This window comes from Pithys albifrons, chromosome 32 (genome assembly GCF_047495875.1).
Source record: "Pithys albifrons albifrons isolate INPA30051 chromosome 32, PitAlb_v1, whole genome shotgun sequence".
NCBI classification, from domain to species: domain Eukaryota; kingdom Metazoa; phylum Chordata; class Aves; order Passeriformes; family Thamnophilidae; genus Pithys; species Pithys albifrons.
In genome coordinates this window covers 1,430,232-1,457,142 of record NC_092489.1, presented here as the reverse complement: position 1 = coordinate 1,457,142, position 26,911 = coordinate 1,430,232, and the positions used below count along the sequence as shown (strand labels likewise).

The 26,911-nt window shown below is 51.8% G+C and overlaps 2 protein-coding genes across 2 annotated transcripts in view; one reads left to right on the top strand and one right to left on the bottom strand.

The window, feature by feature from the left end:
- Positions 1 to 26,911, top strand: part of LOC139684145 (uncharacterized) — a 1,342,464-nt gene that overhangs the window by 244,388 nt on the left and 1,071,165 nt on the right. Inside the window, 1 exon segment of the mRNA XM_071579746.1 lies at positions 1,373 to 2,071. Coding sequence (XP_071435847.1) covers positions 1,373 to 2,071 — 699 coding nt within the window.
- The window catches only part of LOC139684146 (uncharacterized), an 800,710-nt gene that overhangs the window by 342,339 nt on the left and 431,460 nt on the right, over positions 1 to 26,911 (bottom strand). The window contains 1 exon segment of the mRNA XM_071579747.1: positions 15,568 to 16,239. Coding sequence (XP_071435848.1) covers positions 15,568 to 16,239 — 672 coding nt within the window.

Genomic DNA, 26,911 nt, shown 5'->3' with positions numbered 1-26,911 from the left:
GGGAATCCCATGGCCAAGAGAAGGGATGTAATTGCTCAGAAAAGTGGGATGGAAAGCCCAGGGGTCCACTGTGCCCAGGAAAGTGGGGTGCAGGGGACCTCGATGTTAAGGAAAGGTGGGTCATGATGTTGGAAAACCCAGAATGGCCAGAAAAGAGGGGTTCAAGGTGTCTCCCAGTGTTCTAAAAAGGATCTGTGGTCTGGGAAATGGAGGAGTGGGGGCACTGGGGGTCCCAGAGTCAAGGCAAAAGGCGTGTGGGGACTGGAAGAGGTGGGATGGCCAAGAAAGGGGATGCAGGGGTGTGTTAGTGTAGGATAAGGGGGGGCAGGGACATCCGAGTGCCTTGGAATGGATGATCAGGATGGGTCCAAGGTAAGGAAGGGTAGGACTAGGAGTGGGGAGAGGTGGTTGGGGGGTGGAGGTGGTCACTGTGCCCAGAATAAGGGGGTTGAGGAGGTGGCAGAAGAAAGGCAAAGGGATTGTGAAGTCTGGGAAAGGCAGGATGAGAGGGAAAAGGAGGTGAGGGCGGTCCTGGAGTCAAAGAAAGGGGGATGTGAGGGCTGGTAATCCGGGAATGGCCGGGCAGGGGGTTGTGGGGCCCTGGTAGCCTGGAGAGGGCGGAGACCCTGGAGAGGGAGGACCCCCAATACACAGGAGACCCCCAGCAGCCCAGACAGGGGGGACACTCAGAATGCCAAAAGGGGGAGGTCAGAGAGGAGAAGCTCCTGGGCGGGTTTTCTTGAGATAAATCTTGGTGTTTTGGAGGTTTTTCTGGACACAAGATGCCGAGTAACTTTTAGAGAGGGACTTGGGAAACCAAACCAAAGGCACTCACAGCTTGTTTTCCCTAAAAACCAGGAGTTATCCTTCTGAAGGTGTGTCGGAATGGCAGAGGAGGCTGCGAGGAAGAGGAAGATACCCCGGGACCCCCAGGCAGGTGAGGAGGAAGTCAGTGCCCCTTTGCCCCTCTCTTGTGCTGCATCTTCCAGCCCAGCATGGCCCCGGCTGCAGGACAGCCCCGCTGCCGACGCCGTCCTGCCGGGGCCGGGTTTGGGGGGATGTCCTTGGCCTTCCCTGTGGGCCGGAGGCAAATGCCCTGAGTGTCCTTGTTCCTTCCTGCCCCAGGCCCCGAGCTGAGCATTGGGAGCACGGAGGACAAATCCCCCCAGGAGAACCTTGTGGCAGAGGCCACCTTGAACAGCTCCACAGAGCAGGAAGACACCGAGGAGAAAAAGCCACGGAGATCCCGCAGGAGGAGAAGCTCTCAACCGAGTTTTGGGTCCTCCGATCAGGATAGAGCCACCCAGTGTGGGAAAGATGGCCAGAGCTTCAACCAGAGCTCTGAGCTGGGGGTGCAGCAGCAGCTTCAGAGCAGGGAGAAGCGCTACAAGTGCTTGGAATGTGGGAAGGGATTCAGCAAGAGCTCCCACCTGATTCACCACCAGCACATCCACACTGGGGAATGGCCCTACACGTGTAGGGAATGTGGGAAGGGCTTCAGTCAGAGCTCCCACCTGCTCAGGCACCAGATGATCCACACTGGGGAACGTCCCTATGAGTGTTCCCAGTGTGGGCAGAGGTGTCGGACCAGCTCCCATCTCCTCGTGCATCAGTGCACACACACGGGGGAGAGGCCCTTCTGCTGCACCGACTGCGGGAAGAGATTCAGCCAGAGCTCCAGCCTCATCACCCACCGGAGTCTCCACACTGGGGACAGACCTCACAAATGTTGGGACTGTGGAAAGACTTTCATTCGTAACTCTGAGCTCATCACCCACCGGATGAACCACACTGGGGAGAGGCCGTTTGAGTGTTCTGAGTGTGGGAAGAGGTTTCAGACCAGCTCACGTCTCCTCAAACATCAGCGCACACACACGGACGAGAGGCCCTTCCACTGCACCGACTGCGGGAAGAGATTCAAACATAAATCTGACCTCATCGTCCACCGGCGTATCCACAGTGGAGAGAGGCCTTATGACTGTGATGAGTGTGGGAAGAGCTTCATCCAGAGCTGTCATTTGACCAAACACCAACGGACCCACCAGTGAGGGAAGCCCCACCAGTGCCCCGACTGTGGGAAAAGCTTCATCTGCTGCTCCATCTCTATCACCCACATTCCTTGTGACCCACATTAGGAAGACCCCTGGCTGGTGGTCTCCATGTCCTCCTGGTTCTCCGTGGGCACTTGAATTAACCCGGGGGAGGAACATCCATGGTGTCATGGGTTTAGTTAGGCCCAGATTTAGGCTTTAGTTTTTAGAGCAAGGCCTTGGACAATCAGCTGATTCGAGCTGTGTCAGCCCAGCTGACTCCTACTGGCCAAGTCTATTGCATCCCATATTCTGACATCATCTCAGATAGAAGAAGAGAGGGAGGAGGGATTTTCCTTCTTCCTCTTCTTGCCAGATGAACCAGGAGTTTGTTGGCATTGCAGAGCTCCTGGGGGGAGACCAAGATACTGGGGAAGCTGAAATTTACTTCCTGTTTGTTCTTGCTACCTTTTATTCTTAGTCTGTAGTTTGTATTTTATTTGGTTTCTATTTTATTTTCTGTTCAATATACCTTGTTCTGCTGAACTATGTCCTGTGTTTTGGTTTTTGGGGGACAGAAGAGGAGACTTTGCCTCTGAAATGATTACTTGGCATTTTGCCACATCAAAGCCACCACATATGGGGACACAGACTGAAGTGGGAAATTCATTGGGAAGGGGGATTTGCTGACTTTTGACCCTAAAAATCTCCCCTGCTCCATACCCTTAGTTTATCTTGTGGCCTCAAGGAATCCTGAGTGGTGTTTCAGAACTTTTCTAAACTCAATAATTCCATAATTCCAATTCTCTGTGGCTCTGCCTCTCTATGGGCCACCCAACCCAACCCCATGCACATTCACAGGATTGATTTTTTGTTTTTTTTTTAATTATATTTGATCCATCTTCATCCCTTAAAATCACCAAAAAATGGGATTAAAATAAAGAAACTGAACAAAGGCATCTAAACTTCCATCATTCTCCTGGGAATTGGAGCAGGAATTTGGGATTCAAAGGGATATTCAGGAAGATTTCAGGGTTCTGTGGGGATTTGGGAGAGTTTTCCCCAAAACTGGAGGTGTCCAGACCGACTGACATTTCTCCATCATTTTGCAGTCCAATATCTGAGAGGGATTGATCTGTCAGCTCATAACACCTCAATCCCACCCCAAAATGGCTTCATGCCAACTTGAAATGACTCAATCCCATCCCAAAATGGTTTAATGCAACTTGAACCCACTTAGGGGGAGTCAGCAGCAGGAGAAGGGATGCTATAAACCCAGGGAGGATGGGATAAAATTGGGAGGGCTTGGATGCAAATTGGGAGGGTTGGGATGGGACTTGGAGGGGGATGGGTTGGGGATTGGGAGACAAGAGATGGGGTGTGTGGGAAAACTGAGGGAGCTTCTGGGGTGCCCTCCTATCCTGAGGGGCGTACTGTGAGGGAGTGTAGGGGACATGTGACATCAGCACTTGGAGTGGGGCCCCACAGGGAGGGACACAGGGATCTCTTTTTGAGGGGATCCTGTTGCTTTGCACGAATTTTGGAGGCTATAACCATCTTTTGGGGGTCCCTCTCCTAATTTTCAGTGGCTGGGGTGAACCCCTCACATTTTGGTGGATGCTGAGATAGCCCCATTTGGGAGTTCTTTCTGCTGTTTTAAACCATTTTTAGGGGCTCTTGGGAGTCCCCCCCCCCCCTTATTCTGGGGGTTGCAGTTACCCCTCTGGCACCACTGGTGGCTGAGGGGGATTATAATCCCCAATTCTGAAGTGTTACAAGTTACTTGTGGGGAATCCAGTTTTGGTGGACATCCCACCTGCAGGAGGGTGTCCCCCCTTCCTGCAAGGCTGCTGGGGTGGGGCTGGGACCCCTCCCCACACAACTCACACCATGGCCACCCAGAGTATTTCTGGGGTGACAGGGCTTCTTCATGCACTGGGACCAGCCCAGCTGATGTCACAGAACCCCAGAATGTGCTGAGTTGGAAGGGACCCCCAAGGATCATGGAGTCCAACCCTCAGCCCTGCACAGGCCCATCCCCAAGAGTCACACCCTGTGCCCCAGAGCATCATCCAAACACTCCTGGAGCTCTGTCAGCCTTGGGGCTCTGCCCACTGCCCTGGGGAGTCTGGTCAGTGCCTACCACCCTCTAGGGAAAGAACCTCTTTGTAAGATCCAACCTAACCCTGCCCTGACACAGCTGCAGGCCATTCCAAGAGTTCTATCCCTGGTCCCCACAGAGCAGAGATCAGTGCCTGCCCCTCCTGTGTCCCTGCCAAGGAAGTTGTACCTGCAATGAGGTGTCCCCTCAGTCTCCTCTTGTGCAGCTGAACACACCAAGTGCCCTCAGCTGCTCCTCACACGCTTCCCCTGCAGGCCCTTCCCCTCTTGGTGTCCTCCTTTGGACACTCTCTAATGGCTCAATGTCTTCCTTCTGTTGTGGTGTCCCGATATTTCAGGTGAGGGAACTGCCAGGGCTGTGTGATGTGGGGTCTGAGGGTGCCCAGGGGCCACTGTGACACTGCAGGGTCTCCTGGAACCCAGGGGACATTGTGACACTGCAGAGCCTCCTGGAACCCAGGGGACACTGTGACACTGCAGGGCCTCCTGGAACCCAGGGGACATTGTGACACTGCAGGGCCTGCTGGAACCCAAGGGACAATGTGACACTGCAGGGCCTCCTGAAACCCAGGGGACATTGTGACACGACAGGAACGAGGGGACTTTGTGAGAGTCAGGGAATCACCAGCCCTGCCCAGCACTGGTCAGCAGCACAGAGGGGCAGTGGCCGCCCCTGGTGCCACAAGATGAGCCCAATTGGGCCTCTGTGTGTCCAGCAGCAAAGGCAGACAGACACACACCCATTTAGAAGAGGCAGCTGCGGCTGCTCCTGAGTGTGCCCAGAAGGGCAGAGAGACAGAGAGGCTGCACAGGAGGAGGCTGATGCAGCTGCTCCTGGTGACCCCACAAGGGACCGATTGTAGGACAGGGAGTTTTAAGGCTGGCAGATGTGAAGTTAAATTTCCTGAACAGCAACCCTTGGAGATAAGCAAAGGAGAGCTGATCTTCTGCCACTGGCAGGCCCAGGCATCAGAACACCACAGGCTGTTTGTGTTTGCATGTGTGTATTCCTCTGTCTGCTCTCACCCTCCCAAACCCCCCATACCTGCTGGGTCTCTTTTCCATCTGCAAGGAGGTCGAAAGCCCTGAGCCATCCCCCCATGCCTCCCCCATGTCTCAGAGGTCACCAGTTCCCCTGCCCCTGCCTTGAACACCAGTCCCTGAGTCCATATATTGTAACATGAGATTTCAATAAACAGCTTTGCTTTGTTTGAGCTTCTGATTGACCTTGTGGTTCATTCCTGTGGAGACCCAGATCCATCATGACAAATGGAGCCCAAACGTGGAGCCTTGGGAAAGATCCCCCATATTTAGGGACTTGCCTTGGTAACCCCGACAGGGCAGGAGAGACAGGAATGACATGAAGTCCCTGTCCTGGTGATGGGGAGCAGTTCATCTTGGGAAAAAGGCATGATTGGTGCCTGTCTGCTGGACAGAAGGTGATCAACTCTGGAAATTGGAAGAATCTCAAAGGGGAAATAAACATAACTGAATTATGTCTAAACAGCTCTGAAACAAAACGATTCAGTAACATGATCAGTGTCTAAGCCAGCTTGTGAAGCCAGAGCCCTGAAATAGCTTGAAGGGACAGAGCTGAGCTAAAAGAAACCAGTACCCCATGAAAATAAAAATTATTTGTTTGTGAAGCCAGTGCCCTGAAACTGTTTGTGGCCAAAACTTTTTGACAGAACAGAGTCAAACTGCTTAAAAAAACTGGAGCCTCCCCCGTTTTCTGCTGGGTTTTTTTGTTGGTTTTTGTTTGGTTTTTTTGAGATAAATCCCTGGAAGTCTTTTAACATTGCACCCTGATGTCTGGGAGAAACATTATGTAGAGGAGATCTAAGCTGTCTGTGGAGCAGAGGAACGTGCTCTGGATGATGAGGTGCTGCTTGAACAGCATGAGCTCCAACTAAATGAGTCTTCTTTCCAACACTCCCTGCTGTGGGCACAGCTGCCCTCTGAATGTGCTGCTGCCAGTGATTGCAGCTGCCCACCAAAGGATGCAGCAGGAGAAGCAGCTGCACCCCCTGTGCCGCTGTCACACGCAGCGTTCCTGCCCGGGGTAGAGAAAGGCCCAAAGAGCAGCAGCCCCTGCCCTGCTCTTGCCGGACCCCCCTGCAGCCCTTCTCGCCTGGGGCACTGATGCCAGTGGGTGGGATGGGGGCGGAGAGAAGCCGAGCCAGGCAGAGGCAGCGCCATCCGCTGCGAATGCTACGAGCGGGGCCGTCGCCGTCAGCCCCGGGCTGGTGCCAGAGCCCGTGCCGGTGTCAGAGCCTGTGCCAGTGGAGGTGTCGGTGCCAGAGCCTGTGCCAGTGGCTGTGCCGGTGCCAGATCCGATACCCGGCGGGAGAGCGCCCCGCTGCCCCTGCCCGCTGAGCCCCGGCCCGGCCAGGAGAGCTCCGGGCAGCCGCCAGAGCGCAGAGGCGGAGATGGCTCCCACAGCAGCACCGACAGCCCCCCAGCGCTGCCGCCGCAGCCCCAGCACCCAGCGCAGCACCGCCAGAAGCTGCAGCAACGGCCCGGCCAGCCCGGCCCAGCCAACAGGCACAGAAACCCATTGGCAGGAGCGGCCAGAGATGCCGAACTGGGACAGCCACAGATTCTGATCAATAGCAATGCTGTCGGGTTAACAACTGGTAATACCTTATTATGAATATTGATTTAACTCCTAATTAGTTAACTATGTCTTCACATTTATCACGATGTAACAACATATCATAACCCTTTCTAATAAAAGGAATAATGGAAGCTGTTTCATGCCAAACAAAACTTGTATGCCTTTTTCAAATAGTATTAAAATTGAATATAAGGCTTATTCCTCGTAAGAGAAGGCAAACAATAATGCCCTTAAGAAAAGCTTTCAAGAAGCTGCAAACATTTCACCTTTCTGTATCTCAGTTTCTGACATATTTTGTAGTAGTCACGGTCTAAGATAGTGTCATGTTGTAGGTTTATTCTAATTATTCTACAATGTAGGTTTATTCGACTTAATTGTAGAATGTATTCATTGTTTCATTTTATTCTGCAAAGTTATGGCATAGATACACAAAAGTGTGCACTTTGGGAAGTACCACTACTATTTTTAAGACCAATGCTTTTGTATCTGAAAAATGTGTTATATATCTAAACTAGTCTAATTTTTGATATGGAAATTATCCATTGTATAATTAGTACTGTGAAAATTTCCAGTTGCTTTCCAAACTTCTACTGCTTTAAAAGCTGTTTCTAAACATTTGAACACCTACTGTAAAGAGTAATATTTGTTAAAAAGTTGAAATTTTATTTAAAATCTTTGTTCCTGAGCTTATTAGTGTTTTCCCTGTTAACAATTCCCTTCATGGTATGAATGAGGTTGTTGTTCGTTCCTTTTACTCCTACCTGCATGAACTATCAGTGTTTCAATGAGTTTCTCTATAATTTACTGCACTCTAATGGCTCAAGAAGAAGCCAACACTGGAGTTGTGGTGTTGGGAAGTGGTGAGACTCCTGCAGTGGCAGCTGAGGTGACTTGGCTGGGAAGGGTCACACAAAGCTCTCTCCTCACTCTCTCCCTTCTCGGCCTGTTTTCCTCAAAGCTGCAGCACTTGCAAGTTACATTGGAGTGATATGTAAATAATGGATAAAATCAGAATTTTAGAATGATGAACAGTTCTCTTATTGCAGCTCATTAATGGAACCTCCACACAATTGGTAAAACACATATTTTGGTTGTCAAGTACAGAAATGACACTATTTTTATAGAATTTGTTAATCTTTAGCATTCAGTACTAGCAATTGTTTTAAGCTTTTGTTTGACCAAGTGATGATAATCCAACCAAGCAAGCAAATTCAAAGGTAGCCTTACTAACCTTTCTCTAAATTATTGATATCCATGACAGGAACCAAGACAATGGAAGTTTTACAGATGTAATAACTTTTTGCTGAGTGTTAAAATAATCCTGCCCTGTATTTTTATGGATCCACACCCAGCAAATATCCAATGATACCTCTCTTATTTGCCAGGCAAGAACAAGAAAAAAAGGGGCAGTATTTGCTTGTATGTGTGTGAAAGAATTTTTGAACATTAAACGGAACATGAAGGAGAGATATGTCCACGTTTTAGAAAATTATATTCTTATCAAAGCAGCAACTCAAGAAACAAGGAAAAGTGTGAGGTTAAGACAAGCACAATTTCTCATTTCATAATTATAAGGCACAGCAAGTAAATTCCTAAGGCTGTTTTGAGTGATTGCATGAATGGGGGCTGGCCTGGATGGATGTGTGTGAGTACAGGAATCATGTATGGATGTGACTCCTGAATGCACTTACCCCACTGACAGAGCCACAACTCCCCCATCTATGCACAGGGACCCACAGACAGATGTACAAAGTTATTCATTTGCAGAAATACTTATATAAACTTAAAGTTCAAAGTAAGCACAAACCCTAAAAAATAATTACAGCTATTTGTATGATTGAGACTATTAATTTATAAGTCAATTTAATTGAAAATTTTATGGATAACATAATTAAAGATTCATAAGAATAAATTCTGAATGAAACAGTGATATTCTAAATCAATACATACAGGCTTTAAGGACTCCAGAACCCTTTGGATGACTTCTTTATCTTGAAACCCTAGTTGGAAAAGCATTTATTCTGGTATTGATGGGTCTGGTATTAATGGGTCTGTTTCCATTTTTGTATTATGCTCTGAATTTTTGTTTATTGTCTTGTATGCAATGCATGAATTATTGTAAATTTAAAAGTTTCAGTTTTTCAGGTATAAAGCAAGAAAGGCCGAGATGTAGGAATGGGAGTTTTGGATATGGCAGATGTGGAGTTAAATTTCCTGAGAGAAATTTCCTTGGAGATAAGCAAAGGACAGCTGATCTTCTGCCACTGGCAGGCCCAGGCACCAGAACACCACAGGCTGTTTGTGTTTGCATGTGTGTATTCTCTCTGCCCTCACCCTCCAACACCCCCCACCTGCTGGGTCTGTGTTCCATTTGCAAGGAGGTCAAAGCCCTGATTCACCCCCCATGGGGGAGGTTATCAGTAACCCTGCCCCTGCCTCAGTCTCTGCCTCTGAGCTCTGTATATTGTCATGTGAAACTCAATAAATTACCTCCCTTGGCCGGAACTGCAGATTGTCATTGTGGTTTGACTCAGGGGGAGCCTTATTCCTCAGGACAGCAGGGCACTTGCCCAGCCAGTTTACAGCCCCTGTGCTGCTGCCCAAGAGTCCATGCACAGGGAACAAATAGCATTGGGTGGTGTCGTGTCCATGGCTTGCCAAACAGCAACCAATTCAGCCAAGTGGCTGCTGCCTCCTTCCCCCTCAGCCACCAACTGTGTGTGTGGGGCTGCAGTGAGTGCTGCAGCTTTCCAGCATGGTCTGCCATGGGGAATCCCTGCCCTGCCCTCAGGAAACCATGCTGTTTGTTTCTGAGTGTCTGTGAGCTGATTGGAGGGCTTTCCCCACCCACCTATTTGATAGTTGGGCATGTTGTGGGTCCCTTGGTCAGGCTTGGTGTGTCTTTGACTCACTAACTCTGCTGTTCTGATCCCTGTTCAAACTGAGCCTTATTTCAGGTAACTTTGTGCAATGGCTTAAGTGGTACTGCTAAACCAGGTACATGTGATCTCCAGTACCCAACAGCACCTAAAAAGTGCTGTACTCCTTTCTTATCCTCTGGATTGGGTGAGGTTTGAATACTGGCCAAGGCTTTCTCTGGGAGTTGTTGAATTCTTTGGATCCACGTGATGCCCAAATATTTGACTTCTTGGGCTGGGCCCTGTATTTCAGTGGGATTCACTGCCCATCCACAGCACCTTAACAAGTCAAGGATGGCATCCAGTTGTTGTTGCACCTGATGGTGATCAGGTCCCTGTACCAGGATACCATCTGTGCCCTGAAGGATCTGTACCTGGGCAGGTGCAGTGTGTTGTGCTCCAGTGCAGTGTGTGGCTTGGGGACAAAAGGCAGGGCTGTGCTTGTAGCCCTGGGACAGGAGGGTGAAGGTGTCCTGGTTCCCACCTCACGGAAATGGGAATTGATCCTGTGCCCTGGATGGAACTGGAATTGTGACAAATGCATTGGCTGCATCAATAACAGTGTCCCCTGTCCCTGGATGTGCCTGGGGGTGGGGCACTGATGCTGCAGCTTCAGGAACAGCAGCACTTGTGGGGGGTGTCTGTTTGTTCACTGCCCTGGAATCTCCAGTCACCCACCAGCTGCCACCCGAGTCCTTCACAGCCCAGACAGGGCTGTGAACAGGAGAATGTCCATGACAGACACCACCTGCTTGGTAACAAAGCACTGAGAGTGGCTTGAATTTGTGCATCTCCTCCCAGAATCTTACACTGTTTTATGTTTACAATTTCTGTAGCTGTGGGAATGTTTGCTGCTTCTTGTTGTGTAAGTCCCACAGTGACAGCTCTGGCATGGAGCCACTGCGTGGCACCAAATTCCTGATATGTACCTCTGATTTCTAAGGTAGTACCCCATAATATATGTATTTATATGATGTATTCACTGTTTGAAGCAATAACAGAATATCTGTGAGGGTTTCAGTACCCAATTTGCATTTCCAATTTAGTAATTTTCTCAGTTACTGGTTGATCCCCCAGACCCCACCCCAGGGCAGGTTTTCTCTGTGTTTTGTCTGGATTGCTGTGTATTACAGTGACCTCCCCCTGTGTCCACAAGCACTCAGACCCCCTGTTTATTCCCATCAGATGCCAGATGGTACATTGGGTGAAAGGGTGAGGATCGTCTCTAAACACACATCATTCCGGTGTGGGCGCTTGGTCTGTTCCCTGTCCAGTTTTTATGTGTCTCTCTGCCTCAGCTTCAGCTTTTTGTTTCATTTCTGATGTAACCAACAGGCACCTGCCCATTCATCAGGTGTGACTGAGCCACTCTTTGGATCATGGATGGGGAGTTTGCACAAATTCTTCTCAGTATTTCAACACTCCCATGGGGTCTTTTGCCTCCCACAGTTCAAACTTAATGCCTGTACAAGTTTGTAGTTTATCCCACAGTGCACTCCACAGTTCCTGTGTCCACCCTGGTGGCTCCACTGGAGGAGCCACAGACTGAGGCTCTTTTGAAAGAACATCTCTACACTACAAACACAACACAGCAACAAACTATTCTACACAGACAAAACACACAGAATATCACAACACTTCCAGCAAAAATAGAACATCATAACACACTTCACTCGATATCATCCTGTGACACCACACACACAAAGGACTGAGGGGTTTTTGCTGACTGTGCTATCACAGCACTGACTGCAAAGGGACTCAGGTTACACCTACAAAATCTACACTATGCAATAACAAAAAAGTATGGCACTGTCTCCACAGCAGATACAAGAAAAACACTGATATGAGTTGTGGCCACCCACACACTGGGAACAGCATCTCTTGGTGCAGCTCCGCACCCACTGACCGAGCCCTGTCTGTGTTCCCTGGGTAACAGTGTCTGTCAGTCCAGCTGTGCCCTGCACTGACTGAGCCCTGGGTTTTATGCCCTGGGGAACAGTGTCTGTCAGTCCAGCTGTGCGCTGCACTGACTGAGCCCTGGGTTTTATGCCCTGGGGAACAGTGTCTGTCAGTCCAGCTGTGCCCTGCACTGACTGAGCCCTGGGTTTTATGCCCTGGGGAACAGTGTCTGCCAGTCCAACTGTGCCCTGCCCTGACTGAGCCCTGGGTTTTATGCCCTGGGGAACAGTGTCTGTCAGTCCAGCTGTGCCCTGCACTGACTTAACCCTCTTCACCTCTGTGTCAGTTTTTGTGCTCTCAGAAGCTCACCCTCATTGCCAATATTCTGTTACAGGTTCAGGAGGATTCCCACGCTGTATTTAGGCAGGATGAGGTGCTGTTTTGTTCTGTGACTGGCCTTGATGCCTCTGAGAGTCTGTTCTTCTCTTGGAAAGTGATGGAAAACAAGAACTGATAATGAGTGATTTCGGCCCTGAAGGAGAAGCATCTTGTGTACACAGGGAATGTTTTGCAGCCTGGCTGCTTGTTGACAGCCACTCAAGGATGAGTCAAGGAGAAAAGGGTGAGGAAGATGATGAAAATTCCTGACCGACCAAGAAAGGGAGACCCTCGATAGACACTATGCAGGCTCAGGGGGTCTCCAGTTACACAATGGGGGGAGGGAGTGGTGGCCTCTCTCTGGGCTGTGCTGGCCACAGACACCCAGACAGATGTCCCAGAGCGAGTGTATCCAAACAGACAGTCCCTGCTCCAGGAGGAGGTGTGTGCTGGCACCGAGGACAGCGGTGCCTTCCACGGGGACGCTGCTGAGTGTGTTGAGCCACCCAAAGCCAAGGATGCAGCAGCTGCTCAGACTGGGGATCCTGAGCACACTGGGATCGGGACAGGAACTGTGTGAGAGGTACAGGAACTGTGTGAGTGGTGTGTGAGCGAGTGGGAGATGTCTTGGGTCTTGTGTTTTGTACCCTCTTCTCAGTTTTTCTTCTTTCCTTTGCTATTTCACTTGAATAAATGCTGTTTACTCATATTTTAAATGGTGGCATAGTTTCAGCTCAGAGTCCTTCTGAACCCTCCCTAGAACAAATACCCTGAGAAACATTGAGATCAACCACTAAGAACTATAAAACATCAAGACTCAGCCAAACAGTAGTTCAAACAATGATCATTCTGTCCCTGAAAAGAGTCCCACAAATTTCCTCTCTCTGGTCTATCCACTCTGGGGTTCTGGGGGTCTCCCCTGTTCAGGATGGGAGTCTCACTTAGAGATGCCAAAGGTGCTGGGGGGTTTGGGAATCATTTCTGCCCTGACTCTGCTTCAGGGTGCCATTCCCAGAGATTCCTCCTCTTTGGGTTCTCCAATTTTTTGACTCAGTGGTCACTCCTGTGCGGACTCCCCCTTCCAGGCTACTGGGGGGGCCTCCAGCTCAACTTTTGCCCCTCTCCCCTCCTCATCTCTAGAACCTGAGATTAGCTCAGTGGGTTAAAACTTGGTTGGAATAATGCCAAGGTCATAAGTTCAATCCCCTGTGTGGGCCATTGACTTAAGAGTTGGACTCGATCCTTGTGGGTCCCTTCAAACTCAGAATAGTCTGTCTGTCTGGGAAGTCTGTCTGTGAAGTCACCGGGCACCTGGTGTCCATCAAAAGCTACAAAACACTGAGATTCTGACAAAAAACCTTCACAAATATCAAAACTAAAAAACATCAAGTTTAAGCCAAAACCCACTTCAAAATATGAAGATTAACCCAAAAATATCTCTCTCAGGAAATACCCTTTTCTGCTATTTCCGTTTCAGTGTTCTGCTTTCCACCCTGTCTGGGCGGCCAGAGGACCCACCTGTATTGGGATTGGTGGGTACTATTTCTCTCTCAGCCTTAGGTGTAAACTTGGGGCACAGGGTGTGACTCTTGGGGATGGGTCTGTGCAGGGCTGAGGGTTGGACTTCATGATCCTTGGGGGTCCCTTCCCACTCAGCACATTCTGGGATTCTGTGACAACAGCTGGGCTGGTCCCAGTGCATGAGGAGCCTCATCCCCTAGAAAGAACTGTGGGTGCCCCTGTGTGTGGAGGGGTCCCAGCCCCACCCCAGCAGGCCTGGAGGAAGGAGGGACACCCTCCTGCAGGTGGGATGTGCATCAAACTTGGGCCTTCCACAAGCCACTTGTAACACCTCAAAACTGGGCATTAAAAGCCCCCCAGCCCTCAGTGGAGCCAGAGGGTCCCTGCAACCCCCAGAATGAGGAAGGGACTCCCAAGAGCCATTTAGACTCCCTAAAAATTGGTTGAAAACAGCAGGATTTTTCTGTCAATAGGGTCATCTCATCCCACCAAAATGCAAGAGGTTCAACTCAGCCTGTAAAAAAGATGAGGGAAACCCTCAAAAGATATTTAAAGTCCCCTGAACTGGTGGGAACCAGCAGGATCCCCTCAAAAAGAGCTCCCTGTGTCCCTTCCTGTGGGGCCCCACTCCAAGTGCTGATGTCACATGTCCCCCACACTCCCTCACAGTACCCCCCTCAGGACAGGAGGGCACCCCAAAAACTCCCTCAGTTTTTCTACACACCCCATCTCTTGTCTCCCAATCCCCAACCCATCCCCCTCCAAGTCCAATCCCAACCCTCCCAATTTGCCTCCAAGCTCTCCCAATTTTATCCCATCCTCCCTGGGTTTGTAGCACTCCTTCTCCTGCTGCTGACTCCCCCTAAGTGGGTTCAAGTTCCATTAAACCATTTTGGGATGGGATTGAGTCATTTCAAGTTGGCCTGGAGACATTTTGGGGTGGGATTGAGGTGTTATGAGCTGACAGATCAATCCCTCTCAGATATTGGACTGCAAAACGATGGTGAAATATCAGTAGGTCTGCACACCTCCAATTTTGGGGAAGATTCTCCCAAATCCCCACAGAACCGTAAAATCTTCCTGAATATCCCTTTGAACCTAAAATTCCTGCCCCAATTCTCAGGAGAATGATGGAAATTTAGATGTCTTTGTTCAGTTTCTTTATTTTAAACCCAATTCAGGTGATTTGATACGATGAAGATGGATCAAATAAAATAAAATAAAAAAAAAACAAAAAAATGAACCATATGAATATGCATGGGGTTGGGTTGGGTGGCCCACAGAGAGGCAGAGCCACAGAGAATTGGAATTATGGAATTATTGAGTTTAGAAAAGTCCTGAAACGCCATTCAGGATTCCGTGAGGCCACAAGATAAACTAAGGGTATGGAGCAGGGGAGATGTTTAGGGTCAAAAGTCAGCAACTCCCCTTTCCCAATGAATTTCCCACTTCAGTCTGTGTCCCCATATGTGATGGCTTTGACGTGGCAAAATGCCAAGTACTCATTTCAGAGGCAAAGTCTCCTCTTCTGTCCCCTAAAATCCAAAACACAGGACATAGTTCAGCAGAACAAGGTATATTGATCAGAAAAAATAGAAACCAAAAGAAATACAAAGTACAGACTAAGAATAAAAGGAAGCAAGAACAAACAGGAAATAAATTTCAACTTCCCCAGTATCTCAGTCTCCCCGCAGGAGCTCTGCAATGCCAACAAACTCCTTATTCATCCGGCATGAAGAAGGAAAATTCCTCCTCCCTGTCGTCTTCTATCTGAGATGATGTCAGAATATGGGATGCAATAGAGTTGGCCAGTAGGAGTCAGATGCGCTGACCCAGCTCAAGTCAGCTGACTGTTCAAGGCTTTGCTCTAAAAACTAAAGCCTTAATCTGGGCCTAACTAAACCCATGACACAATGGATGTTCCTCCCCCTGTGTTAATTCAAGTGCCCACGGAAAAGCAGGAGGATGTGGAGACCACCAACCAGGGGTCTTCCAAATGTGAGTCACAAGGAATGTGGGTCATAGAGATGGAGCAGAGATGAAGCTTTTCCCACAGTCGGGGCACTCGTGGGGCTTCCCTCACTGGTGGGTCCGTTGGTGTCTGGTCAAATTAGAGCTCATCGTGAAGCTCTTCCCACACTCGTCACAGTCATAAGGCCTCTCCCCGGTGTGGATATGACGGTGCCTGATTAGGTGGGAGTTCTGGATGAATCTCTTCCCACAGTCGGTGCAGCAATAGGGCCTCTCGTCTGCGTGTGTGCGCTGATGCACGAGGAGAATTGAGCTGGTCTGAAACCTCTTCCCACACTCGGAACACTCAAATGGCATCTCCCCAGTGTGGGTCATCTGGTGGATGACAAGCTCAGACTTACGGATGAAGCTCTTCCCACACTCCCCACACTGGTGAGGCCTCTCCCCATTGTGGTGGTGCAGGTGCATGATGAGGTTGTCTTTCCGGCTGAATCTCTTCCCACAGTCACTGCAGCAGAAGGGCCTCTCCCCCGTGTGTGTGCGCTGATGTTTGAGGAGTTCTGAGCTGGTCCGACACCTCTGCCCACACTGGGAACACTCATAGGGACGTTCCCCAGTGTGGATCATCTGGTGCTGGACAAGGGTGGAGCTCTGATTGAAGCCCTTCCCACATTCCCTACACCTGTAGGGCCGTTCTCCAGTGTGGATGTGCTGATGGCGAATCAGGTGGGAGCTCTGGCAGAATCCCTTCCCACATTCCAAGCACTTGTAGCGCTTCTCCCTGCTCTGAAGCTGCTGCTGCACCCCCAGCTCAGAGCTCTGCTTGAAGCTGTGGCCATCTTTCCCACGCTGGGTGGCTCTATCCTGATCGGAGGACCCAAAACTCAGTTGAGAGCTTCTCCTGAGGGATCTCCGTGGCTTTTTCTCCTCGGTGACTTCCTGCTCTGTGGAGCTGTTCAAAGTGGCCTCTGCCACCAGGTTCTGCTGGGGGGATTTGTCCTCCATGTTCCCCGTGCTCAGCTTGGGGCCTGGGGCAGGAAGGAACAAGGACAGGCAGAGCATTTGCTTCCGGCCCACAGGGAAGGCCAAGGACATCCCCCCAAACCCGGCCCCGGCAGGACGGCATCGACAGCGGGGTTGTCCTGCAGCCGGGGCCATGCTGGGCTGGAAGATGCAGCACAAGAGAGGGGCAAAGGGGCACTGACTTCCACCTCACCTGCCTGGGGGTCCCGGGGCATCTTCCTCTGCCTCGCAGCCTCCTCTGGCATTCCGACACACCTTCAGAAGGATAAATCCTGGCTTTGGGGGGAAAACAAGCTGTGAGTGCCTTGGGTTGGGTTGCTCAAGTCCCTCTCTAAAAGTCACTGGGCATCTTGTGTCCAGAAAAACCTCCAAAACACCAAGATTTAGCTCAAGAAAACCCCCCCAGGACCTTCTCCTCTCTCACCTCTCCCTTTTGGCATTCTGAATGTTCCCCCTGTCTGGGCTGCTGGAGGTCTCCTTTGTATTGGGGGTTCTCCCTCTCCAGGGTCCCCGCCCTCTCCAGGCTACCAGAGCCCCACAATCCCCTGCCCGTCCATTCCCGGCTTACCAGTCCTCACATCCCCCTTTCTTTGACTCCAGGACCACCCTGCCCTCCTTTTCCCTCTCATCCTGCCTTTCCCAGACTTCACAATCCCTTTGCCTTTCCTCTGCCATCTCATCAACCCTCTTATTCTGGGCACAGGGACCACCGCCAACCCCCAACCACCTCTCCTCACTCCTAGTCCTACCCTTCCTTTCCTTGGGCCCACCCTGATCATCCATTCCAAGGCACTGGGATGTCCCTGCCCCACTTATCCTACACCAAGACACCCTTGCACCCCCTTTCTGAGCTATCCCACCTCTTCCTGTCCCCGCAGCCCCTTTGCCTTGACTCTGGGACCCCCAGTGCCCCCAGTCCTGCATTTCCCAGACCACAGATCCCTTTTGAAACACTGGGGGACACCTTGTACCCCTCTTTTCTGGCCATTCTGGGTTTTCCTACATCATGACCCGCCTTTCCTTAACATCGAGGACCCCTGAACCCCCTTTCCTGGGCACAGGGGACCCCTGGGCTTTCCATCCAACTTCTCCAAGCAATTACACCCCTTTCATTAGCCATGTGAGTCCCAGAAAACCCCCTGCCCCAGCTCTGTGTCCCCCATGCACCCTGAACATTCAGCCCTAAACACCAAGATTCAACCCCCAAATAGGGACACCAGAGGGGATTTGGGGCCCCCACAGTCCCTCCTCCCCTGACTCTCTGCTTGGGGTGGTGGTTCCCAAGGGCCCCACTTCTCTAGGATGCCAGGGGTCCTGAGGGTGCCCCCTCTCTGGCCTGTCCATTTTGGGATCCAGGGGGGTCCCTGAGCACCCTGAGCAGATAGTCAGGGCAGAAAAGACCCCTGGGACCCTCGGCATTCCTTGGAGGGATCATGGAGAGGGGGGAATCAAAGAAACTCAGTGGGTTCAGATCACAGAGTGGGGGACCTCTGAAATTCCCGGGATATCCATCAGCCTGGAAAAGGCAGAACCCCAGACAGGGGACCCCAAAACACAAGGCACCCCCAACAGCCTGAACAGGGAGGATCCCCAGAACCACAAGCACAGAGACCACAGGGAGCAAATTTCTGGGAGGGTTTTTTTGGAAGTAAATCTTGGTGCCTTGAATTTCTTTTTCCTTAATCTGCATATTTTGGGGTTTTTTTTTTGCCCAATCTTGATGGTTTGGGGTTTTGGGGAACTGTGCCAGGCGCCTTCATTTGGAGGCACGTGACGATCCCAGGATTTTCCAGCATCCAGGGATGCCCCCCAAGCAAAGCCCCCTCTGGGGGTGACTCCCTTTATTCCCCACACTGTGGTTGCCCCTCACTCGCTCACACCGTTCCTCTTTTCCAAGAGCATCATCTCCAATTTCCTCCTTTCAGCTTCCAGGAAAAATCCCATCAAATTAATCTGATTTTCCTGCTTTTTCAGGCTGTCCACGTGTCTCCCTTACCTTCAGTTCTCTCTGTTTCAACTGTCCCTTCAAGGAGTTTTGGGGGGTCAGGGACGAGGGTTTATGGGAAAGGGTTGGGAGTATCTGGGCTGGTCTGGAAGCAGTTGGAGGGTTCTGAGTTGTCTGGAAGGTGTGGAAGGCATTTAGGGGGATCCTGGGGTAGTTTTCATCATCTGGAATGGGAATTTAGGGAGGTCCTGGACTGGTTTGAGAATATCTGGGAGAGGCTTGGGGGGTTCTGGTGTTGTTTGGGGGTCCTGGGGACATTTGGAGTCGTCTGGGAGGGGGTTTGGAGGGAGGGCGATGGAATTTGGGAAGGTGTTTCTGGGGGATTGGTTGGTCTTGGGGTGGTTTGCAGGGTCTGGATGAAAATTTGAGGGACTCGAGAGGTTCTCTTGGGTGTTTTGGGGGTCTCTGAGAAGTTCTGTGCAGTTTTTAGGGGGGTCTGGAGAGTTTTGGGGGACTCTGGGGGAGTCTTGGGGGCTTTGGGGGGGGGACTCTGGGGCATTTTGAGGGGCTCTGTCAGGTCCAGGAGGTGATTTGGGGAACCCTGCGGCTTTAATTATGGGGTTTAAGGATCTCAGGATGGTTTTTGGGTTTTTTTTGGGGGGTGGGGGAGGATGTGGGATGGACCTGATGGTCCCGACGGCAGACCCGGGATGGGGGAGGGGCTTACCCGGTTTCTCCACCTTCACTCTCATGGCCAACACGGCACCGGTAGGTCCTAGGGAGGAGTAGGGGGTGGGTGGGTAATGTGGGACCCCCAAAACCCGCCCTGGGTCCCCAAAAGCCCCCCAAACTTACCGATCTCCCAGCGCCTCTCCCCGCAGCTGTCCCGAGTTCCGCCCTCAGTCTCCACCACCTCAAATCTTGTGTCCCTAAATACCTCCAAAACACCAAAATTCAGCCCAAAACAACCCTCCCAGCAGTTCCTCTTCTCTGAATTCTCCACGGTGGGGTTATTGGGGTCCTCCTGTCTGCACTGCTGGGGGTGCCAATTGTATTGGGGATCCCGTCCCACCCTCTCCGGGCTGCCGGGGATCCCAGGAATCCCACGGCTCCTTCCTCTCTCGGCTCTCGCCTTCTCCAGGCTCTTGGGGGGTCCCACCTCCCCCTTGCATTGCTGCTCCCCCCTCCTCTCCACACTGCCGGGGCTTCTCTCTCTCCGGAACCCCCGTTTAAGGGTCGCGGGGCTTCCTCTGTCCTCCCGCCTCCCAATTCCACCATTTCGGGGCTTTCCCAGCTCCACTATCGCCCCTCTCCGCTCTCCCCACTCCGCGGGTCCCGGGGTTCCCTCCCAGATAACCCGAGGGGCCCCAAAACCGCTCTGGCCCCCCCGCCCCACACCGACCTTCTGACCGAGCGCCGACCACGCGGTGCTTTGTTCTCTCTGTGTCCCCTGTCCCGGCTCCTCCCCCTGCTCTGTCCCTCCTCTCCTGCCGCATCTACGCCTCCACAGTCCCGCCCCCTCCAGCCCTTCTCCTCCTCCCCCCTGGCCCAGCGCCCCACCCCGGGCCCCCCTTGCCCCCAGCCCCGCCGCCCCCCCGCGGGAGGAGCAGGGATGGAGCTGGGGCAGCTCGGGATGGGGCAGCGCTGGGCTCTTGGCCGCTCCCGCCCGCACTCCGCCCCTGCCGCAGTCCCCAAGGCCGGGACAGCGCGGGAGGGCCCGGCCTGGGCGCCCCCACCTCTCCCTGCCCCAAATTGCCATCCCGGGGGGCGCTGGGGGCGAGGGGCGGGCGCGGGTGGGCTCGGGGTGGGGAGCGGGGGCCGCTGCGGGTCTGCCTGGCAACTGCAGAGTCATCAGCGCCGTACGCTCTGATTGGCTGGAAAATGATTCAGGGCCTTCTCTGGCTGATCTCCCCCAGGCACCCCCAGTGACCGGGACTGGGGAGAACTGGCAAGCTTTTCTGGGAACACTGGGAGCAGCCGGTTGGGGGCAGAGGGACAGCAGGAGAGGGGGTGACATGCGACTGACAGTGCCCCCCTGCCCTTGTGGCACAGGGAGAAGACCCAGCCCTGGAGGACAAACCCCGACACAGAGCCCCGACCCCCGGCAGTGTCTTGGGGGGCGTCCAGGGGCAGCTCCAGGAGGACCGGGGAGAAGGAGCCCCTAAAACCTCCCAGAGCCTGTCCGGGACCTCCCCCAAACCTCCTCCCAGTCACACCAGCCCACCCAGGATCACCTGGAACCTCATTCCACTCCCTACACAGCCCTTCAGGACCCCTCAAAGCCCCTTTCAGCCCCACTACGAACCATCAAATCCCCTCCAAGCCCACTCAGGACCCCTTAAACTTTCAATTGCCCTCAGCTCTCCCAGGAGACCCCAAGCACCCTCAATGTGCCTTCCCAACCTCCTCAGACTCCACAGATCTTCTCACAGTTTGCCTTTGGTTCCTTCACATCCCAGCCCAGCCCCAACAAGCCACTTCCCAGTTACTCCCAGTGCTGCATATTATACAACTTTCCTACATTTTTAATTAGTGGTAATCGTTGACTGCGTTACTTCTCACAGACTCTCATCAGTTTGTCTTTCAAGACCCAAAGCTTTGAGTTTCCCTGGACTGGCTCTGATGGGCTGCAGGAAAGAGAAGCCTGAGGGAGCTGAAGATTGGACATCTGGGACCTTAAATTTATAGTGCTTCAAAGACATGTTGGAGCAACCAGAAGATACTGAGGAGACTAACAAAGACATTTCAGCCTGAGAGTTGGAGACTTTGCCTAAGCCAGAATGATAAAAGCACCAAAGAATGTTCAACCAAAACAGCCAATAAAGAATAGAATACCAATTAATGAAGAGAATTGTATATCTTAGAAGAAAAAAATGGTCATTTCTTTGTTTGACAAAATGTATAAATATGTGAGAACTCTTGGAAGGGCTTGTATGGAGCTGGAGAGATTCTCTCCCTGTCTCTGCCCAGAATAAAGGAGTGTCTGAGTCACAGACACTCCAAAGGGGGGCTTGGAGGGTCTCATTCCTTCCTGATGACTTTTGGTGACAATAATTGATGACCCAGCTGGGACAAAGCTGCAGATCCTCCACGGGTTCCAGCACTCTGAGGACTCCAGTGGCACCCCAAATATTATTTGAGGAGTTCTTCTGAGTCCCAGGATCCAGCCAGTTGAAAGCAAGATCCCTGGAATTTTGTTAAGTCATTTCTCAGTGTGTGAAATCTATCCCGAACCATCATAGAAATGGAGCTTGAGAATAGAATGTAATGGGGTGTGGTACTTTTAGCTTTAGCTTCAGCCAGGCCTCAATTCATCAGACCCAGAGGATGTGACAGAGATTAGAAGGGACAACCATCACCTGACTTGAGCAACCAAAGAGGTATTTCATATCACCTGACATTATCAGGAAGCATCAAGAAGTATAAAAGAGAGAGAGGTGGAGCTTCTGACTCTTTTGCTCTTCCCCTTGGGCCTGTGCTCTGCCTGTGACAAGAGAGGGCCTTGCCACCATCCCTGCTCTGTTCTCATGGAATCACAGAATCACTTGGGTTGGAAGAGACCTCCCAGATCATCAAGTCCAACCCTTAATCCAACCCCAATTTGATTACCAGATCATGGCACTCAGTGCCACATCCAGTCTCACCTTAAATACCTCCAGGGTTGGAGAATCCACCCCCTCCCTGGGCAGGCCATTCCAATGCCTGAGCACTCTCTCTGTGAAGAACTTCTTCCTGATATCCAACTTAAACCCGCCCTGGCAGAGCTTAAGCCCCTGCCCTCTTGTCCTATTGCTGAGTGCCAGGGAAAACAGACCAATCCCCACCTGTCTACAATCTCCTTTCAGGGAGTTATAGAGAGTGTTGAAATCACCTCTGAGCCTCCTCTTCTCCAGGCTAAACACCCCCAGCTCCCTCAGCCTCTCCCCACAAGACTTGTGCTCCAGTCCCTTCTCCAGCCTCATTGCTCTTTTCTGGACATGCTCCAGCCTCTCAATCTCTTTCCTGAACTGAGGAGCCCAGAACTGAACACAACACTCAAGGTGTGGCCTCCCCAAGGCAGAGTCCAGGGGAAGGGTCACTGCCCTGGGCCTGCTGGTCAGACTAGTTTTGATCCAGGCCAGGATCCCATTGGCCTTCTTGGCCACTTGGCCACAATGTTGGCTCATGTTGAGCTTTCTATCAATCAGTCCCCCCAGGTCCCTTTCTGCCTGGCTGCTCTCCAGCCACTCTGTGCCCAGCCTGGAGTGCTGCAGGGGTTGGGGTGGCCAAAGGGCAGGACCTGCACTTGGACTTGTTGAACTTCATCCCACTGGAATCAGCCCATCCCTCAAGTCCATTCCGGTCCCTCTGCAGAGCCCTCCTGCCTTCCAGCAGCTCGACACTCCCTCCCAACTTGGTGTCATCAGAAAATTTGCTGAGGATGGACTCAATGCCCTCATCTAAATCATCAATAAAGATGTTAAACAGGACTGGACCCAACACAGACCCCTGGGGGACAACACTGGTGACCGGCCGCCAGCTGGACACAGCCCCGTTCACCAGCACTCTCTGGGCCCGGCCCTCCAGCCAGCTCCTGACCCAGCAGAGGGTACACCTGTCCAAGTCATGGGCTACCAGCTTTTCCAGGAGTATATTATGGGAGACAGTGTCAAAGGCCTTGCTGAAGTCCAGATAGACACAGCCACGGCCTTCCCCTCATCCACCAGGTGGGTCACCTGATGGTAAAAAGAGATCAGTTTGGTCAGACAGGACCTGCCCCTCCTAAACCCATGCTGGCTGGGTCTGAGCCCTTGCCCATCTTGAAGGTGCTGTGTGATTGCACTCAGGATGATCTGCTCCATAACCCTGCCAGGCACCGAGGTCAGGCTGACAGGCCTGAAGTTGCCAGGGTCAGCCTTGCAGCCCTTTCTGTGGATTGGGGTGACAATGTCCAACTTCCAATCCTCTGGGACCTTCCCAGAGAGCCAGGACTGTTGGGAGATGATGGAGAGTGGCTTGGCAAGCTCATCCAGCAGCTCCCTCATCACCCCAGCATGGATCCCATCTGGCTCCTCAGACTTGGGAGGATTCAGGTACCTCACTAAGTCACTATTTCCTCCTGGAACACAGAGGGACTATTCAGCTCCCTGTCTCTTTTCTACCAGCTCAGGAGGCCAGTTGTCCTCAAGGTCACCTGTCCTACTGGTGAAATCTGAGGGAAAGTAGGTGTTAAGTACCTCAGCCTTCTCCTCATCTCTAGTAACAAGTCCAACAAAGAATGGAGGTTTTCCTTGTCCCTCCTTTTCCTATTAACATATTTATAGAAGCACTTTTTGTCAGCCCTAACAGAAGTAGCCAAACTGACTTCAAATTGCACTTTTGTCTCTCATTTTCTTCCTACAGGACCTAACTATGTTCCTAAACTCTTCCTAAATAGCCAGCCCTTTTTTTCCACACTCAGTCAGCTCCCTTTTTATCACTGATTTCCTTCAGAATCTCCCTGTACAACCAAGCTGGATGTCTTCCCCATGGGCTTCCCTTTTGGCACACTGGGACAGGCTGTTCCTGTGCACTCAAGACTTCCTTCTTAAAGCACATCCATCCCTCCTGTACCCCTTGTTTTTGAGGGTTGTTTCCCAAGGTATGCTCTGGACCAGTCTTCTGACCAGGCTGAAATCTGCCCTCTGGAAGTTCAGCAAAGAGGTTTTATTGATGGCCCTCCTCATATCCCTGAGCACTGAAAACTGTTACTTCATGGTCACTGTACCCAGACAGCCTCTGACCACTACATCTCCCACCAGACCCTCTCTATAAACAGCAGGTGTAGAGGGGCCCCACCCCTGGTAGGCTCATTTACCAGCTGAAGCAGGAAATTATCCTCTATACACTCCAGGAATCTCCCAGACTGCCTCTTCTCTGCTGTGTTGAGCTCCCAGCAGATATCTGGCAGGTTCAAGTCACCCACAAGAACAAGGGCTGGAGATTTTGAGACATCTGCCAGCAGCTTGGAGAATAATTCATCCCCTTCATCATCCTGGTTGGGTGGCCTGTAACAGACACCCACAAGGATGTCAGCCCTGTTGGCCTTCCCCCTGATTCTTGTCCACAGACACTCAACCTGGTCACTGCTGACCTCAAGTTCAACAGAGTCAAGAGACTCTCGAACATATAAAGCCACCCCTCCACTGGGATATACTGGGAGTGAGTGGAACCATAGTAGGGGTAAAAGGGAGCAACTGGAAGCATGTGGGGGGAACTGGGGTAATATTGGGAGCTCTGGAGTCATACTGGGATCATAATGAGACTATCTGGGAGTGACTCGGATCATACCGGCAATGACTGGAAAATATCTGGGAGCACACTTGGAGCTAATGGCATGAGACTGGGCTGATACTGGAAGCAAGTGGGACCATGTTGAGGGCAACTGGGATAACACTAGGAGGAGCTGGGCCCAGGCTGGAGGACATGAGGGGCAGCAGGAGGCCTTGTGGGACCACCTTCTACTGCCTGGGGTGGTTCTGGGGGGCCCTCGCCTCCTCGTGGCTCTTCCTGCAGCCACAGAACTTGGAGGGACCCTCCTCTGGGTGGGTCCTCCATGTGATCCAGGAGCTTTGGGCTCCTCCTGGCACAGACAGGGGGCAGCTGGGATCATCCTGACACCATACTGGCAGAGACTGGAAGTCACTGGAACCATACTGGGGGTGACTGGGACCACAGTGGGAGTGACTGGGACTATGCTAGCAGAAATCTGAAACCACATACGGGGAAACTGGGAGCAAGTCAAGTGATTGGGTCTATATTGGGGGCAACTGGGCAACACTGGGACCATGGTGGGACAGACCAGGGTCATATTGGGCCAACTCGGATTCTGTTCTGGGCAACTGAGATATAGTTGGAACAGCTGGGCACAGACTGGACGTGACTGGGCCTTGGGAAGCACAGGATGGGCAGCATGGGGAGGGAAACCCACCACCCACTGCACTGAATTCCCAAAATCTTTGTTCCCAGTCCCTGCTCTGGCACTGAGCAGCAGATCGGCTCTGGGATACCTTTCCCTGGGGACACTTCTCCACCCTCTCCCCACTTTTCTGCCTTTGGAAATCAGCACTTTGGTGCCCCCATTCTATTGTTTTCTCCTTCTCCTCCCTACTATTATCATTATCCCCCTGCACCTCCTTTTCCTGGGCTCTGGGACCCCCCTGCGTGGCTATTCCCTGTTCTCCAACCTCGGACACCCCTTTCTCTGACTCCAGGATACTCCTGCCCCCCTTCTCCTGCCCATCTTGCCTCTCCCAGCGCCTGAATCCCCCTTTTCTTTGACACCAGGGACCCTCAGGCCCCCATTCCCAGACATCCCAGGTCACCTCACCCCAACATTCCTCTTCTTTGACTCCAAGGAGCCCCTGATCCCCCTTTCCCACCCATCTGTTATACACCAATAACTGAGAAATGGAATAAATATTATTCCCCCATTGTTCTCCTGTCATAAACATCCTATCCAAGAATTTTCTGTCAGCAGTTCGACACAAAGACAGAATTCTCTTACAAACACCCTGCCAAAGCCTTTCACCAAGCTTCCTGCAAGTCATGGCAGCAAATTCACCCAAACTTCTTGCCTGATGAGAACTCACACCAGCATCCTCTTGTTGTAATGACTTAGCTAAAACTATATCCTGCTTTTAAGAAATTCACAAGCTACCTGTAAAAAAACAGTGTCTAAGTATTTTTGCAGTCTATAAAAACTCCCAAAGAACACCTTGGAATTTCGGTGCGTAGGGTGTGTGGAGAATGGAGAGAGAGAACCACAGCCAAGAACCTCTCCCACCTCCTCCCTGCCTCACCCATCTCACCTTCTCACCCTCCTTCTTCCCCACCCAAGCTGCCTGCCTGCCTGCCCCTGCAGACTGAGGAGAAAGCTGAGCTCTGCCTTGCTCCCTGCGTCAGTTCTGCTCCTGCTAACCCAGCCCTGGCCCTGTTCAGCCTGGGGTGGCTGCGCCGCTGCTGCCCGTGAGCGACAGCTCCGCGGAGCCTGAGAGCTCTGCAGAGAGCGAGGAGCAGCCCTGCTGCACAAGGGAGAGCAGCACAGACTGAGCATCACATCTGCACTGCAAGAGCTGCATTCCACACCTCTGCCTGCAGGAACAGAGACAACATCGCTTCTCACACACACACACAGACACACACAGACACACACACACACACACACACACACACACACACAGAGAAAAAAAAAAAAAAAAGTTGGCAGAATATTTAAGCAGATTGTAACACCATCCTGTCTCTCCCGAACTCCACACCCCCTGTTCCTTTACCCTGACACCCCCTGGACTTCACTTTTCTGCTCACAGACACAACCTCCAGCCCCCAACCACCTCTCCCAACCTCTAGTCCTGCTTTTTCTTGAGCTCGGGACCTTCCTGATCCCTCATTTCCAGGCACTGGGATGCCCCTGCACCCCTTATCCTGCACCAATACCCTCCTGAACCCCCTTTCCTGGACATCCCACCCA